The sequence below is a fragment of the Engystomops pustulosus genome, chromosome 3 (genome assembly GCF_040894005.1).
Source record: "Engystomops pustulosus chromosome 3, aEngPut4.maternal, whole genome shotgun sequence".
NCBI classification, from domain to species: Eukaryota; Metazoa; Chordata; class Amphibia; order Anura; family Leptodactylidae; genus Engystomops; species Engystomops pustulosus.
The window spans coordinates 164,543,441-164,561,412 of NC_092413.1; the positions used below are offsets into that span (position 1 = coordinate 164,543,441).

Here is a 17,972-nt window from a genome sequence, read left to right on the forward strand (position 1 = left end):
TTTTAAATGTCAGTGCTCAGTGTAATCAATAACATTTTTGAAATGTTGTGTTATGATTGGTTTATAGCCATTCTTTACACATCCTACTTGTTTTTTGATGCATGAATTTGCTGGGGATGTGTGGCACCTTGAGTTGCTTTAACTAAATTCGTTTAGCTTTACAGTTACGCTTTAAGTATCACAGCCAGGGGAGACAGTTACTACAGAGAAAGGCTAAACCTAGGAGAATAGTAAAGAAACTGCTGGACATAGAGAATGAAAGTAATCAGCAAAGTTTCCAGACATCCCAACAGCAATGGATTTGTGTAAAAAAAAATATATATATAATCGAAAGAATGTTAAAGCTATCCCGATGAGTGCCATGTATCTTCTTGCTGCAATCTTTAATCCTTTGTATATACACTGTGTTACCCTGTTATTAATAAAGCTATTGGTTGGAAATAACAAGGTTGGATGGCTGTGTTTTGTGTAACTCCTGTTTACAGTACAATATGATATTTTTACAGCTCGCTGGAGAGTCTTTTATCTCACATCCAAGAAAAGAACACCTACCTGAAAGTAGTGGATCTCTTCTGCACGGAACTTTTAATGAAGAGGAATCAGCAAAATATTTTAATGAAGCTTTATTGGAATGGAGAAATGAGACCGGGAAGAAATCACAGAATGTCAGCTTCTTAAAGGTGGAAGCAGGTAACACAGTGATTATATTTAATTTTATACCTATAGCATGGATTCATTAGGATATTCTGACATTTCTAATGTGTAAAGACAAGACAGGCATAAGAAAACAGGAATTAATGAAATGTCCACAGCAGAGCTCCCCCTTAACAATATTTCCACTGTAGAGTCCCCCCCCCTCCTTTAATGATATATCCACTGCAGAGCCCCACTTAAGGAAATGATCACAGCAGAGCCCCCCTTTAATGAAATGTCCACATCAGTGCCCCCCTTTAATGAAATGTCCACAGAAGAGACCCCTTTAATGTAATGTCCACAGAAGAGACCCTCCTCTAATGATATAATCACAGCAGAGCCGCCCTTTAATATAATGTCCTCAGCAGAGCCCCCTTTAATGAAATTATCACAGACAACCCCCTTTATTGTAATGTCCACAGCAGAGCCCAGCTTTAATCAAATGTCCACAGACAAGCCCCTTTTAATGAAGTGATCACAGCAGAGCCCCCTTTAAAAAAGCAAAGCTATCTTGCAGTGTCTTTTCCCCACGGCCCGTCTTCTTCTTTTTTCTGAAACCCTTTGCCACAGTGCTCCAAGTCCAGCTACAGTCCGGCTGCCACTAACTAGACAAAAAAGCATGGTTTCCCAGATCTCCAAAACTGATACCTAAAACTGTCAGCAGCTGTGTATGATCCCTAATGTAGCCCAAGCATACCACTGGATTAGATATTGAGCTATGTTTTTTAAAGCTTTCTGCTTTAGTTAGCAAGTTTGACCCTTTGTCTGTAAAGCTACTGCATAGAGGGGCTCTTGTAACACTCCTGAGAGCCTTTCTTATTAGCATAATTAAAAAAATGATTTTAGAAAGGAGGCCATGAATAACAAATATAAGAAGATTGCTACAGTCATGGTGCCTGGATCTATGAGTAAGTGTCCCTGGTTTATCATGATGGATTTTCACAGTATATTTCCTTATGTATATTTAAACATATGTTTTACTCTTTTACCTGCCGCTATAATGCATTTAATAGTGAGAATGAGTCTGGCAGACTCACTTAGTACTTACTACTCGAGTCAGTATGGCTTATAGTATCAGTATAGAATTTTTAGTAGTTTTAAGGTTCTTTGTTAACTTTACTGACACTTCCTTTTACTTTGTCCTTTGGTTCTCCACTGACTTTCTCACAACATTCATTTGGCTTCTGTGCCCCTTCCTTCCACTTAGGATCATTTGTGTGCATATTCTCCTTTGAACACTACTTTCTTGTCAGAAAATAGGATCATTTATGGGTGACTCAATACAAGGCACCTGTTGCAGACATCCCCAAAGAGTTCCTTTGTGTTTCTTATCCTTGTGGAGAACAGACCCATTTAAAAGACGCATGGCACTTTCTTTAGATCACTCTTATGAGACCTGACTTCTTATTCTTCAGCCCACTGAGGAAAAGCGAGCACATTTTTATTCTATTTAATCCATATAACATACAACATCTAACATTTCTTTGCAATTCAGATGATTCTTCATCATCAAAGGTTTGTACATTAGCATTTTGCATTTATTTTCTCACTAATTACATATTTTGCATCTGAAGATTCGCTTGCCAGCAAACAGACTCTGCTGGTGCCTTATGTTTTAACTGCATTGGGATGTGAAAGCTTTAAACTAACAAAGCTGACTTTGAATTTACTGTACTTGCAGTATTTGTTATGTACTCCCGTTAAGCTGGGCAGTATAGTTGTTGATAAGGCTCAGTTCACATCAGGTTTGGAGTGCTGGAGATTCCCAGGACATAGCCTCCATAGACCAAGTCTTCTTTGAGCACGGACAACTATTTATTCAGAACACTCAACAGGGCAAAATAGAGAAAGCAAGAAGTACAAGTAGTTTGTGATGTTCACATGACAGGCAGTGTAGATAGATGGGGTCACAAGTGTAACTCGCCAGAGATTTTCTTGCTATGTGCTTAGCATTTGACACAATTTCGGACTCCACTAAAATCTACAAGCATGTCAGTATTAACATTCTTACTTTATACAAATTTTAAGCACATAAAAACTAGCATCTTGTAAATACTGATGCCCCTTGTTGTCATTGTTTACTAGTGAATACATAATTGTGTATACTGAGATCTCACCCTGACACCCAGTCATGCTGGAGGCAGGGCTGGCACCAGCACTGGGCATACCTGGGCAAGTGTTGGGGCCCAGAGGTACTGGGGGTGGGGGCACATAAGGCTGTACAAAAAGAATCCATGGGGTGTGGGGGGACATATCAAATTGATTCATAGAGGGTGCGGGGACCTTTATATATAATAACCATGAGGGGGCTGTACATATTATAACAATGAGGGTGCTCTTTGGGATGATATACTAGGGAATATTTTAGGAAACTGGAGAGTGTTTGAGTTTCTGAATTTTTAGTGCCACCATGTGAGTTTACTGCAAAGGGGTCTAATGAGTCTCTGCCGCCCAGGGGGACCCTGGATGGAGGCTTATGCCAGTTTGCCAAGCTCAACTTTGTTAGTGGCAAAATCCAGTTCTCATGGTGGACTTGCAAATCTGTGTATTCAGCTCTAACCCACAGCCTGTTCTTTGGCACTCTTAGCACTCCTGACCTTGGCTTGCTCTTGAGCATTCCATTCTCTGTTGGCTCACTTGGTGTTTGCAATGACATCTCTAGATTCGCCTGGTTTCTCGGTCGCCTTTACTGGGATTACTTTAACAGGTGACCATTTCTGAGAGAAGTCCTATATAGGTGTTGAATGGTATATACTGCCAATGTCACTGGGATGAGGCCTTTGGAATATTCCCTAAGGCTCCCCACTTATGTGATACTGGCCATTACAAATATCTCATAATTTACCAGTGAATTTCATTATTATCACCAAAAAGTACTGTAATCTACTATCCATCTACTGTAATTGATAAAATCTGTGTTTTCTAGATGACATTGGAAGCTCGGAGGTTCAGACTGTACTCACTGCCACTATGAAACCATTGGAAATTCAATTTAAAGAAAATAGCTTAACCTACATGGAGAAACTGTTGTTAAAAAAGCATAGAAGGTACAGTACAAAATAAGAAATGAAACTATCACACTAAAAAGCAGAATGTCCAATATTTGGGGTTAAACTTTTCAGTTTAGACTTGCTTTAAAGGGGTCACATTATCGTTCATGAAATCAACTTGCTGATGTCTGCTAAAAACGGGTTACATGATCTAAATGATATAAGATACATTACCCCAAATTGTTCCTGCTGCTTGAAGGTTTATACCGCCAGTACAGATGTGTCAGTGATTTCAGCCAATCCGACAACTAAAATGAAAATCTTTTTATAAAGTGCATAATTTTATGCTACTCATTGGGGTTCATTTACTAAGCGTCACGCAACACACTTTTGTCGGACTGTTTGCCTTTTTAGTGGTTTCCATGGCTTTGACCGATATTTAACAGTTGTCTGCACTGGGATTGTGTCGCATGTGCTGTCGGACGATCCGACTGATTCGGACAGAGCGCGGAATTTAACATTAAAATCACTTACTTCTTCCTGGTGCATGTAAGTGCTTGGGCTTGCGACACAATTTGAAAGTCAAATCTCGCACTCAGTCCGCATCAGTCAGATTGTCCAACGAAACGTCCCCCAATTTGCGCCATAAAACGATCGCGTACAACACAATCCCAGTGCAGACACCTGTTAAATACCTGCCCAAGCCGTGCAATCCCCGAAAAAGATGCACAGTCTGACTAAAATGCAATCTGCGACCCTTAGTAAATGAGCCCCTTTATCTCTCATCCTTTTCTCACTCCTCTCTCCATAGACTTGAATGATGTATGGACCGAATAAGTATAAGAACTGATAGCAATTATCTTTAGTAAAATATATAGCAAAGTTTATTTTTGCAACAAGAACTATCAATTTATAAAAACAAATTGGGATCAGGTTGTAAAAGTTCTTCTCTTGCAGCCATTAATGCTCCAGTGGGGAATTTCGGGAAATATACATATGAGTTGTCCAGGATGGGACACTGGAAACCACGCCTATTTTACTTACTTATAAGGCAGCGCCCTTACCATCAAGCATGACTTTTAGGAAGCCTAATGACATGATGTGGGATGAAACCAGTGTGAATCTGTTGGGAATCTGTTCCTTCTGCAAATATATACTGGTTTGGCTTTAATCCCACATCATGTCATTAGGCTTTCTGAAAGTCATGCTTTATGGTAAGGAGGCTTCCTGACAAGGTAGCTAAAAATGGCATAATTGTTATTGTCCCATTCTGGAAAACTTCCCTGAAAATATATTGTTAAAATATAAGGTGCAAAAGAAAAGAGATTGCGCTCCCATAGAGTAGTTTGTCCGTAAAATGCGATGCCCACATGAATCCCGGATCCAATAGGGTGGGAGTTTACTTGGTGCGGGCTAGGAAATAGCCTATATAACGGTCAGTAGGAAAAGGCGGCAGTTCTTGGTCCAGTTGCCCAGGTTTGGATGTCCGGTCAAAGAATTCAATAATAATGCAAAAAACAGAGTCATAGGTGCCACATCAAACTGGTTATCGGGTTTTATTCAAGACTATAAAATGGATGATGCGTTTCGACGGAGTACTTCCCAGTTTATCAGATCCTAGACATTTATATTAATGGCATTGCTCTATCCCTCGCTTAATTTTATTCCTTCTCTTCTTCCACAATACTTCACACCTACAGTAAAAGAGTACATTTCCCTTAATTACGCATGTATTCACTATATAGGTGGATTGTAATTTAACCCCTTCACGACTGCCATACGGCTATATACGTCCTTTTTGCACATGCCCCATGCAGAAAGGACGACTTGACAGTAAACCACTTCAAGCAGTCATACATCCTGAACCCTGGCACATAGAAACATAATTTTATGTCATTTTAAACAGTATGGATGCTTAACAGGACTGGAGATATTAACCCTTAAATTTGTTCTAAAAAAAAAATTATGTACAGCTTTGTATTCTTGATTGTAACTTTAAGAATGGATATCTCCGGTTCTATGTGCAAGGGTTCAGGAGATATAGGCATTTGAAGTGTGCACCCCTCCAGCTTTTTGCACATTTGTAGTTAACTATTGGCAAATTTTATAAAGAAAAACATCTGAATCAATAAAAGTAAACAACCCAAGAGAGAGCCGAAAAAAGCCATCAAGAATAAAATTAATAATATATTTTATTATAAATATAATGCACAATATGCAAGAAAATAATCACATAATAGGGAAAGAGATAAGGGGAAACACATAGCCCCTGAGGGAAAGTGGGGCAACCACGAAAAACATAAACGCCCTGCAGACACCCCAGAACCTAAAGGTAAATAGTAGTATAGAGACAAGAAAGCCTAATATATAGTAAATGATGCAAACGGGAACATGGGTAAAGAAATAGCTCCTTAGTTGGGTCCTATGTGAGGTGAGGACCGGAAGTACCTTCCGGCTCCCACTGTGCACAGAATCAATTTTAGTCCTTTCCCGTGAGCATGATGATAGGTACAATGGGGGTCCCCAGGAGGCCAATGAGCTACACCCCGACGCGCGTTTCGCTGATGCTTCGTCAGGAGGACCTCCTGTAAGTGCGTGTCTTGCGACACGCGTGCAACCGGCGCTGATGCGGCAAAATCCTGGGGCAATTTGGCGGAAAACGGAAATCGTCGACGAAAATGCACTCCACGGGCCCTTAGTAAATGAGCCCCAATGTATTCATTTTATTATGGGAACCACCTCTTTTTAATCTACTGATATGATTCTAATGTTTACTGTATATTATCTATACCTGTACATCATTACTTATATTTTAAACCATCCATCCATACCCTTTTCTTGACCTTTTACTCCTTTTCCTATACATTACGTTATAAGAGATTTTGGTCCATAGTGACATGATGGCATCACACAGTTGCCGCAGATTTGTCAGCTGCACATCCATGATGCGAATTCCCCGTTCCACCACATCCCAAAGATGCTCTATTGGATTGAGATCTGGTGACTGTGAAGGCCATTTGAGTACAGTGACCTCATTGTCATGTTCAAGAAACCAGTCTGAGATGATTCCAGCTTTATGACATGGTGCATTATCCTTCTGAAAGTAGCCATCAGATGTTGGGTACAATGTGGTCATAAAGGGATGGACATGGTCAGCAACAATACTCAGGTAGACTGTGGCGTTGCAACGATGCTCAATTGGTACCAAGGGGCCCAAAGAGTGCCAAGAAAATATTCCCCACACCATGACACCGTTGATACAAGGCAGGATGGATCCATGCTTTCATGTTGTTGATGCCAAATTCTGACCCTACCAACCGAATGTTGCAGCAGAAATCGAGACTCATCAGACCAGGCAACGTTTTTCCAATCTTCTACTGTCCAATTTTGATGAGCTTGTGCAAATTGTAGCCTCAGTTTCCTGTTCTTAGCTGAAAGGAGTGGCACCCGGTGTGGTCTACTGCTGCTGTAGCCCATCTGCCTCAAAGTTCGACGTACTGTGCGTTCAGAGATGCTCTTCTGCCTACCTTGGTTGTAACGGGTGGCGATTTGAGTCACTGTTGCCTTTCTATCAGCTCGAACCAGTCTGCCCATTCTTCTCTGACCTCTGGCATCAACAAGGCATTTCCGCCCACAGAACTGCCGCTCACTGGATGTTTTTTCTTTTTCGGACCATTCTCTGTAAACCCTAGAGATGGTTGTGCGTGAAAATCCCAGTAGATCAGCAGTTTCTGAAATACTCAGACCAGCCCTTCTGGCACCAACAACCATGCCACGTTCAAAGGCACTCAAATCACCTTTCTTCCCCATACTGATGCTCGGTTTGAACTGCAGGAGATTGTCTTGACCATGTCTACATGCCTAAATGCACTGAGTTGCCGCCATGTGATTGGCTGATTAGAAATGAAGTGTTAACGAGCAGTTGGACAGGTGTACCTAATAAAGTGGCCAGTGAGTGTATATATGTCTAGGATCTGATGAAGAGGGATGTACTCCTATGAAATGCGTCATCCATTTTATAATCGCGAAAAAACTCGATAACCAGTTTGATGTGGCGCTTATGAGTCGGTTTTTCATATCTATAACTGAAAATAAATTGGAAGTTTAAACTTTTTCTGTCTCTCTCTGTACCTCAAGCCCCTTTTTCCCAGCTTCTTCTCCTCATACACTATTTTTACAGCAGGAAACACTTAGTGCTTATGCATGTAATTCAAGCTGTTAGACTATTCACTATATAGATCCTGGATATAAGGGATTCCCTTATTAAATCTTATTTGATTTTCTGCTTAGATGGGAACACAAGACATAATGGGGCATATTTACTAAGGGTCCCCCGGCCGCATTTCCATCAGGTTTCGCTAATTTTTCCATTTTGCGCTGAATTGCCCTGGGTTTTTGGCGCAAGCGATCAGATTTTTTTATTAAAAATTTAATTGTGTCACAAGACCAGCACTCACATGTACCTGGAAGAAGAAGGTGAACTCCTGCGGACCTCAGCAGGGAAGCGACAGATGCAGAAAATTGGATGCACGATCTTAGTGAATCGTGGCAGCTTCGAATCATCGTCGGACATTCTGGATTGGCGGCGTCAACGGGACGGGTAAGTAAATGTGCCCCAATGGGAAGTGTGGGAGGATATAATAGTATTAATTCTAGGGCAAATATAGAAAGAGGTTGGAGTCTGCCCACTTCTCTTCTAAGGATGATGTCTGACAAGTAGCTTCTAAACTGAAAAAAATGTAAGTGACACAAATTTGGCCATTGTTCTGTTTGTTTAGAAAGGGGAAAAAAGATATGCTAATTTGGTCATTATGAACCCGGAGATACACTGTAAGGCTACATTCACACTGCCGTTGCCCGCCGTACCCTAGCACGGCGGGCAACGGCAGCGCGCAGGGAGAAGAGGAGGAGGTGAGTGCAGCTCACCCCCGTCCCTCTCCATAGGAACATATGGCGCACGGCGCGTTACTACGGAGAAAGATAGGACATGTCCTAACTTGTTCCGGGGTACGGTGCCGCACGTGTGAGGCACCGTACCGCTCCCGTTGAGTTGCCGTGCGCCCATTGGCGTCTATGGGGGGCCTATATATCGGCCGTATATATGTCCCCCATACGGCAGTGTGAATGTAGCCTAAGCTTGTAAACTCTAAACCATAGTTATCATGTAAAGAGTTTTTATAACATTTTATATTAAAACATTTACCGGTAAGTATGGAGGCAATAATTTGAGAGACAGCTGTCTAGTATAGTGAGGAGGAACCTGGTTATATACTGCTGACATTAGCTGACTGTACATCCTACATCCTCCACTGGTTTAATATTGATTATGATAGATCATGATAGAACTACTAGAAACCTCTTTGGGATTGGAAACTATTCCCAATGGCAAACATGCAGTGGGTATTAGATCTTATTGCTATAGGTAGATCCATCAGCATCTAACACATCTATCTCTGTTGTATAACATATTATTACATTCTGGTAACTAGACTAGGCATACACTTCAGCACCTGAAGAGTCATTGCTTTCCTTCCCCATACTGCAAATGTACAGTATTAACTAGTCACATTCATTTCACCCAAGTCTTCTGCTTCTGACATCTGTTCACATATGGATTGTACTGATATAAAAACCAATCAGGCAAATAATAGGTGTAGCACTAAGCATGAAATTTAGATGCTGTACAAAACTATATATCTTGTCAAGGTACTTTGTGTCTAATCTCAATGAAAAAAGGTTTCTTGTACAGGCCAATAAATTTATGTTTAAAGATGGGCCTTAGTTAGGTGCTGTTATCTCTTCCAGTTTTTTCAGTGCTAATTAAATGAGTTCTCCCTGAATGTTAACTTATTACTTTCCTACGAGATAACTCAACCAAAGCAATCTTGGTTATAAAGTGTACTTTTATCGACCAATAGAAAAAGATACGGGGCACATTTACTAAGCTGAGTGCATCAGTTTTCGGTTGACTTTGCATGTTCTTTCTAGTGTAAACTGCTTCCACAGGTATTTGAGAAGTGTCTGAGACACATTTGTGTTTCACTCAACCCATTTGTGGCGCAGATGCACTATTCTTCATGCCACACAAATTTGTGCACTGAAGGGGGCGTACCAGTGCACAGTCGGACCATTGCACCAGATTTAACATGCAAAGTCTGACAGAAATGTGTTGCATGCCCTATGTTATAGTGGTGCACTCTGTTGGAGCTGTGCAGGAGGCGCCAGATTCATGCAGAACGGCACCATAAATCCTGAATCTGGCGCCCTCTGCACTACACACAGGACACTGCACTTAGTGCAGTTTGCACTGTTCTTAGTAAATGTTCCCCACAATGTTTCAGCTGTTTTCCAGCTAGGGTCAGGTCTGTTAAAGAATGCACCCATATTGGACCTGGACTCCTACATGTTCAATTCAAAGTGGGAACATGTAACATTCTCAGAATCTGTGGCTGTTCCATTGGTATGAGCCCCCCAAAAAACAGACTGTGGCTTGGTGATAAATCATGACACTGGGGAAACTTCTAAAATCCAAATTCATTTATAATACCGCATTTCATACTACTTCCCACAGCACAGTGTTTGGTAAAACATTCTTTTGTTTTATCTCTAGAACTCCAATTAATGAAGCCCCACATAACTTCTTAGAAGACGTGAGATATTCTCCCACCTTTTTGCAGAATGAACTGGATAAGTGGGATGATTTGACAGGTTAGTGTTCCTCTGCTGCATTCTTATTGACTGCACTAAAGTGCCAGAATAAGACGTTAATTCCATTGACTTTGCACTAATTCTAACCTGGTTGTTACCCTTTCAAGCTGAAGAAATGGAAGCTCATGAAAATTACGTGGCTTTGTTCAGAGCGGAGGAACATGTCAGGAGCGATGTGATACATGAACCAGCTTTGAAGATTGTGGAATTGGATAAGGTATTGTGGAGCCATTGTGAATGGGTGTGATTAAAGGCAATAACTACAGCTGGGTGCTAGATCTTAGCGCTGTATGCAGAAGATGCCATTTTAGCAGAATGTGCATCAGCCTCAATTTTGTCAGAATTCGATTATTCTACTGTGTTTTTCCTGCTGTGTTACAGTATAATTCAGCAATGTTAACTCCTTCTGTCATGAAACTGGCAGTTTTACGCTATGGCCGTGTTTTAGTGCATTGCTGTAAATGTATAGTGCTGGACCTGCAATGCAATATAATTAAAAAGTGACTGCACTACAGAGGGGTATATTTTCAGAAGAGTACTGAAATGCAGATGGATATAGTCCTAAAGCTGTAGGGGATATAGTCCTGGAACACTACTGCACTGAAGAGATATATAGTCCTGGAGCAGTACTGCACTGCAGAGATGAATAGTACTGGAACACTACTGCACTGAAGCGGTATATAGTCCTCGAGCAGGACCACACTGCAGAGGTATAGAGTCCTGGAACACTACTGCACTGACGAGATATATAGTCCTGGAGCAGTACTGCACTTCAGTGGTATATAGTACTGGAACACTACTGCACTGAAGAGGTATGTAGTCCTGGAGCAGTACCACACTGCAGAGGTATATAGTCCTCGAGCAGTACTGCACTGCAAAGGTATATAGTACTGGAACACTACTGCACTGAAGAGGTATATAGTCCTAGAGCAGTACCACACTGCAGAGGAATAGAGTCCTGGAACAGTACTGCACTGAAGAGGTATATAGTCCTGGAACAGTAATGCACTGTAGAGGTATATAGTCCCGGAACAGTAATGCACTGAAGAGGTATATAATCCTGGAACAGTAATCCACTGAAGAGGTATACACTCACCGGCTACTTTATTAAGTACACCTGTCCAACTGCTAGTTAACACTTAATTTCTAATCAGCCAATCACATGGCGGCAACTCAGTGCATTTAGGCATGTAGACATGGTCAAGACAATCTAATGCAGTTCAAACCGAGCATCAGTATGGAGAAGAAAGGTGATATGAGTGCCTTTGAACATGGCATGGTTGTTGGTGCCAGAAGGGCTGGTCTGAGTATTTCAGAAACTGCTGATCTACTGGGATTTTCACACACAACCATCACTAGGGTTTACAGAGAATGATCCGAAAAAGAAAAAACATCCAGTGAGCGGCAGTTCTGTGGGAGGAAATGCCTTGTTGATGCCAGAGGTCAGAGGAGAATGGGCAGACTGGTTCGAGCTGATAGAAAGGCAACAGTGACTCAAATCGCCACCCGTTATAACCAAGGTAGGCAGAAGAGCATCTCTGAATGCACAGTACGTCGAACTTTGAGGCAGATGGGCTACAGCAGCAGAAGACCACACCGGGTGCCACTCCTTTCAGCTAAGAACAGGAAACTGAGGCTACAATTTGCACAAGCTCATCGAAATTGGACAGTAGAAGATTAGAAAAACGTTGTCTGATGAGTCTCGATTTCTGCTGCGACATTCTGATGGTAGGGTCAGAATTTGGCGTCAACAACATGAAAGCATGGATACATCCTGCCTTGTATCAACGGTTCAGGCTGGTGGTGGTGGTGTCATGGTGTGGGGAATATTTTCTTGCAACTCTTTGGGCCCCTTGGTACCAATTGAGCATCGTTGCAACGCTACAGCCTACCTGAGTATTGTTGCTGACCATGTCCATCCCTTTATGACCACAATGTACCCAACATCTGATGGCTACTTTCAGCAGGATAATGCGTCATGTCATAAAGCTGGAATCATCTCAGACTGGTTTCTTGAACATGACAATGAGTTCACTGTACTCAAATGGCCTCCACAGTCACCAGATCTCAATCCAATAGAGCATCTTTGGGATGTGGTGGAACGGGAGATTCGCATCATGGATGTGCAGCCGACAAATCTGCGACAACTGTGTGATGCCATCATGTCAATATGGACCAAAATCTCTGAGGAATGCTTCCAGCACCTTGTTGAATCTATATCACGAAGAATTGAGGCAGTTCTGAAGGCAAAAGGGGGTCCAACCCGTTACTAGCATGGTGTACCTAATAAAGTGGCCAGTGAGTGTATAATCCTGCAACACTACTGCAATGAAAAGCTATATTGTCCTGTAGCAGTAATGCACTGCAGAGGTATATAGTACTGGAACACTACTGCGCTGAAGAGGTATATAGTTCTGGAGCAAAGCTACACTACAAAGTGATATGATATAATCCTGGAACAGTCCTGCACTGCAGATGTATATATTCCTGTAGAAGTACTGCACTGCAGAGGGATATAGTCCCAGAAGAGTACTGTACTGCAGAGGGATATACTTCTGGAACAGTACTGCACAGAGAAATATGGGGCCACATTTATCAAAAGTAGTGGAAACTGTACAATGTACTACTGGTGGACATTCTTCATTAATCTGGTGCACCCTGTGCTGCTCAGGAAGTTTGCACCATTTTTTTCTTTGGTGCACTTTGTTTATAGTCCTGAAGCAGTACTGCACTGCAGGGATATATAGTCCTGAAGCAGTACTGCACTGCAGGGATATATAGTCCTGAAGCAGTACTGCACTGCAGGGATATATAGTCCTGAAGCAGTACTGCACTGCAGGGATATATAGTCCTGAAGCAGTACTGCACTGCAGGGATATATAGTCCTGAAGCAGTACTGCACTGCAGGGATATATAGTCCTGAAGCAGTACTGCACTGCAGGGATATATAGTCCTGAAGCAGTACTGCACTGCAGGGATATATAGTCCTGAAGCAGTACTGCACTGCAGGGATATATAGTCCTGAAACAGTACTGCACTGCAGGGATATATAGCCCTGAAGCAGTACTGCACTGCAGGGATATATAGTCCTGAAGCAATACTGCACTGCAGGGATATATAGTCCTGAAGCAGTACTGCACTGCAGGGATATATAGTCCTGAAGCAGTACTGCACTGCAGGGATATATAGTCCTGAAGCAGTACTGCACTGCAGGGATATATAGTCCTGAAGCAGTACTGCACTGCAGGGATATATAGTCCTGAAGCAGTACTGCACTGCGGGGATATATAGTCCTGAAGCAGTACTGCACTGCAGGGATATATAGTCCTGAAGCAGTACTGCACTGCAGGGATATATAGTCCTGAAACAGTACTGCACTGCAGGGATATATAGCCCTGAAGCAGTACTGCACTGCAGGGATATATAGTCCTGAAGCAATACTGCACTGCAGGGATATATAGTCCTGAAGCAGTACTGCACTGCAGGGATATATAGTCCTGAAGCAGTACTGCACTGCAGGGATATATAGTCCTGAAGCAGTACTGCACTGCAGAGATATATAGTCCTGAAGCAGTACTGCCCTTCTAAGTAATATAGTCTTGGAACAGTACTTCACGGCATAGGGGTATAGTCCTGGAACAGTACTTTACAGCATAGAAATATAGTCCTGGAGCAGTATTTTGCTGCATAGGGATATAATCTTGCAACATTACTGCACTGGAGAGGGATATAGTTGTAGACCAATACTGCACTGTTGAGGGATATACTCCTGGTACAGTAGTGCACAGCCGAGGGTTATAGTCCTGGAACAGTACTGCACTGCAGAGGTATATAGTTTTGTAGAACAAAGCACTACAGAAAGATATAGTCTCAGATGAGTACTGCACTGCAGAGGAATATACTTCTGGAACAGTACTGCACTGCAGAGAGATATAGTCGTAGAAGAGTACTGCACTGCAGAGATATATAGTTTCAGAACAGTACTGCACTGCAGAGGGCTGTAGACCCTGAACAGTACTACCATGCAGAGATATATAGTCCTGAAGCAGTACTGCACTGCAAAGGGATAAAGTCCAGTATAACAGTATTGCACTTTTATGAGGGACGTAGTCCTGGAACAGTGCACTGCAGAGATATATAGTCCTGAAGCAGTACTGCACTGCAGAGGTGTTAAATCCAAGAACAGTACTCCACTGCAGAAGTATATAGCCCTTTAACAGTACTGCCCTGCAGAGGTATATAGTCCCAGAACAGTACTGCCCTGCCGAGGTATATAGTCCTAAACAGTACTGCACTGCAGAGAGATATAGTCCTAGGACAGTACTGCACTGCAGAAGTATATAGTCCCAGAACTTAATTGCCTTGCAGCGGTATATAGTCCTGGAACAGTACTGCCCTGCAGAGCAATTAACACCCCATCAATAAGGGAGGTGGAGGCAGAGAGCCATTTTAGGGGAGCTGAGCTCCACTAACCCAGTATGGCCAGAACTGTCGCTCTTCTAATTGGTGAGGTTGTCATACGTTGGACCATGCATCTAATCATGAATATGTTTTTATCAAAAATTAAGAGAACAGTTAATCCCATGAGCAGTAGTGAATTATATTTCTATATATTTGCATGGAATAAGTAATAAAAAGACTATGATTAGAGCCTATCATTAGGTAAAAATGTAAAATCCTGATGACAGGTTCCCTTTAAAGCATTATAAAGTAGGGACACTTACTCATAAGTCTAGGCACTGTGATCTGTGGTAATCTTCTTATATTTGTTATCCATATTTTAATTATACTAATGAACTACTAATGAATGAAGGTAGCAGAGGTGCAGAGAGTATAACTGCTTGTGAAGATACTGCACAGATGGGCTCTGCTTACACGCCCTAGAGCCCTTCAGTCTCTTTAGCATAATTTTGAAAGTTGATTTTAGAAGGAAGGAGGCCATGGATGTAGAGATTTATGAAGATTAACACAGTCACGGTGCCTGGAGTAAGTTTATTATACTTGATTTTGATGGTAGATTTCCTTTAAATGGGCCATGAATATTTTCACTTTTTCACTTTTCCTTTTCAATATTTAGATGCAGCAATCTTCTTTTAAAATTAATTGAGTAAACAGTGACAAAATTAGCTGTCATCAACGTGAAGGTGCTTTCCCTCCTCTCATTTCTGTAATCTACTTTATTCATTTACCTTGTATTCATCAATCACCGGATGGTGGAAACAAAGTTATAATATCCATTTCAGATGCCAGTTAAGATGTGAGTAGTGTTTGGGACCTTAGATTGAATCCCTCTCTATACATAGAGGCTAATTATTTACTTCTAATTTTCACATTAAATTGATTAGTATTTCATGTTGATACCAAAGCTGAACCCTCTGGAATTATACTTTATGTTTCTGAAGCTGCTGATAATATACCGTAGCTGTTACTATAATGTTGGTATATTATAGGTTTTAGTTGCGGTTAGAAATAAAAAATAAATAAATAAATAATACTTCTTACACTTTTAGTTTACTTTGCAAATACTTATGATTTGCATTAAGGAGCTTTATTGAATTTCTGTATTCCTGTAGACCATGTATTCTTTTTTATATGGAGATTTTTCTGGGGCAATCACAGTATTGAACCCTTACACAAGCAGAATTCAGAAGACGCCAGGCAACCAGAAGCATGATACCAGTCAGATGCTGAGAATTGAACATGGAATCTGGGGGTTCTATGTCCATGATTTGAGTTTGTCTCCACTATTGCACCTTCTCACATTCACCATTTTCTTTATTATGAGGCCCAGGGGCTGCAGTGAAAAGGAGTATTTCAAGGTGTATTATATCAGCATTGTTATATAGAAAACTACGGTGTGTGTAGAATTAAATCAAGTGTTTCTATTAAGCATTTAAAAAAGATTATATTTTATTTTTAATTTTGATTTAACTAACTTGTCATGAAATTGTTGGTTTTTGACTTTTGCCCCTGAACGTCATAATAACCTGACATTTTCTGTTCTGTAGAGATGTCTTTTCAGCTTACTTCCCCTTACCTTCTCAAGGGAAAATGTCTGGAACACACAGATGTGAATGACAATTCTCAAAAGTACTAAAATATTATGCATATGTACCATATGTATCTGATCACTTTCAGATACCTTTGTTATGACTTCTGAACGCTTTGAAATATCCAGGTGATTTTAAGATTTCTTGTGACACACTGGGGGACATTTAATTATTATCCTTTAAAATATATTATTATATTATTTGCACATGATTACACTAACTCTCTTCTCTAATTATCTTAAATATTGTAAGGGATTAGGTCCGGGATCGTCGTCCCCTGGGGTACACAGCAACAATTCACCAGCACACCAGTAAATTCACTGTCTACACTGTGAGATTTGGATACAACTGACCTCAACCAGTTTTATTCAGCAGTAAAATACAAGAGAAACAAAACAGCAAAAATAAAGCCTCACCAGGTGCTGGTCTACTGCCCGGCACCCCAAAAACTCATAGTAACAGTTCACTGCCACAGCTCCATAGACCTTTGACGTATCCTGTCTCTTCCCCAGGGTGGAGCCATTATCGGAAGTCTGCACCAGGTAGTTATGCAGGACTTCCACCTGGATGCAAATTAATCCTCATTAGTGGCAAAACACCCAGCTTTCCCACATCCATCCATATTCATTCCATACCCAAAATCTGCAGCTACCCTGCCACACTATATAAATACACTAAAGACCCCAAATACGAAGTTTCATGTCTGTAGGGTCCTAGAAGTCTGTAGTCTGTAGGGTCCTGGATCACCCAAATCAGTCTTCTAATTTCCACTTTATGTTTTAGTAGGGTCCCGATATCTAGACTGAATTAATAGAAATAATTCACATACATAAATACAACCTTATCTTTCAGCCTCTTGCTTAACACTTGCTATAAGCCCACATCAAAGTTAAGGATCACTGTACATTCTCTGTACATTATTAAGTTGCACCGGTGGAATATGCATTAATGTGAGTCACCACTAAGCCAAAACTACTTCTTAAATTTCTGACATTTATTATGGCTCTTTCTTAATGTGCCCAGATCTCTTTGTATTACACAAGTAAAATTTAAGCTTAAATGGGTCAGAAACCAGGCGTATAAATGCCCGGCCGAGCAAGCCGAATTCTTAAATGTACTTTCTGGAAATCGCTGCTGTTGCTAGGCTGCATTTCATCAGTTACTAATAGTTATTTTATCTACTCTATGTTTTACCCCCTTCTCCCTGTTACATCATATTAGCTTTTGTGCGTTTCCTAAATGAGCTGTTTTTCTGCTGGACACTTTTCATTTCATGGATAATGGCTAATTATGAAAAATAAATCATTTTGTCCAGCTGAAATTGGCACCCTACCTGTCTACACAAGCAGCTCAAATGCATGTCATTCATTTACAATTGATTATATTCTTGATTTCATGTAATCTTATGTAGTGATTCCAGATACTGCTGATTAGGATGTATAATTATGTGTTTGTACATGAGTGTATACATGTCTGGTACATTGCTTCTGTCATCTTCTCATGTTTTACATAAAGTTGCTCAAAACATTTT

The 17,972-nt window shown here is 41.0% G+C and overlaps 1 protein-coding gene across 5 annotated transcripts in view; it reads left to right on the plus strand.

Moving 5' to 3' along the window:
- Window positions 1–17,972, plus strand: part of ZBBX (zinc finger B-box domain containing) — a 151,419-nt gene that overhangs the window by 75,194 nt on the left and 58,253 nt on the right. For all 5 annotated transcript variants that reach the window (XM_072142882.1, XM_072142881.1, XM_072142879.1 and 2 more), the window contains exons 9-12: window positions 507–690; window positions 3,620–3,740; window positions 10,294–10,391; window positions 10,499–10,608. In XM_072142882.1, coding sequence (XP_071998983.1) covers window positions 507–690; window positions 3,620–3,740; window positions 10,294–10,391; window positions 10,499–10,608 — 513 coding nt within the window. The remainder of the gene's footprint in view (window positions 1–506; window positions 691–3,619; window positions 3,741–10,293; window positions 10,392–10,498; window positions 10,609–17,972) is intronic.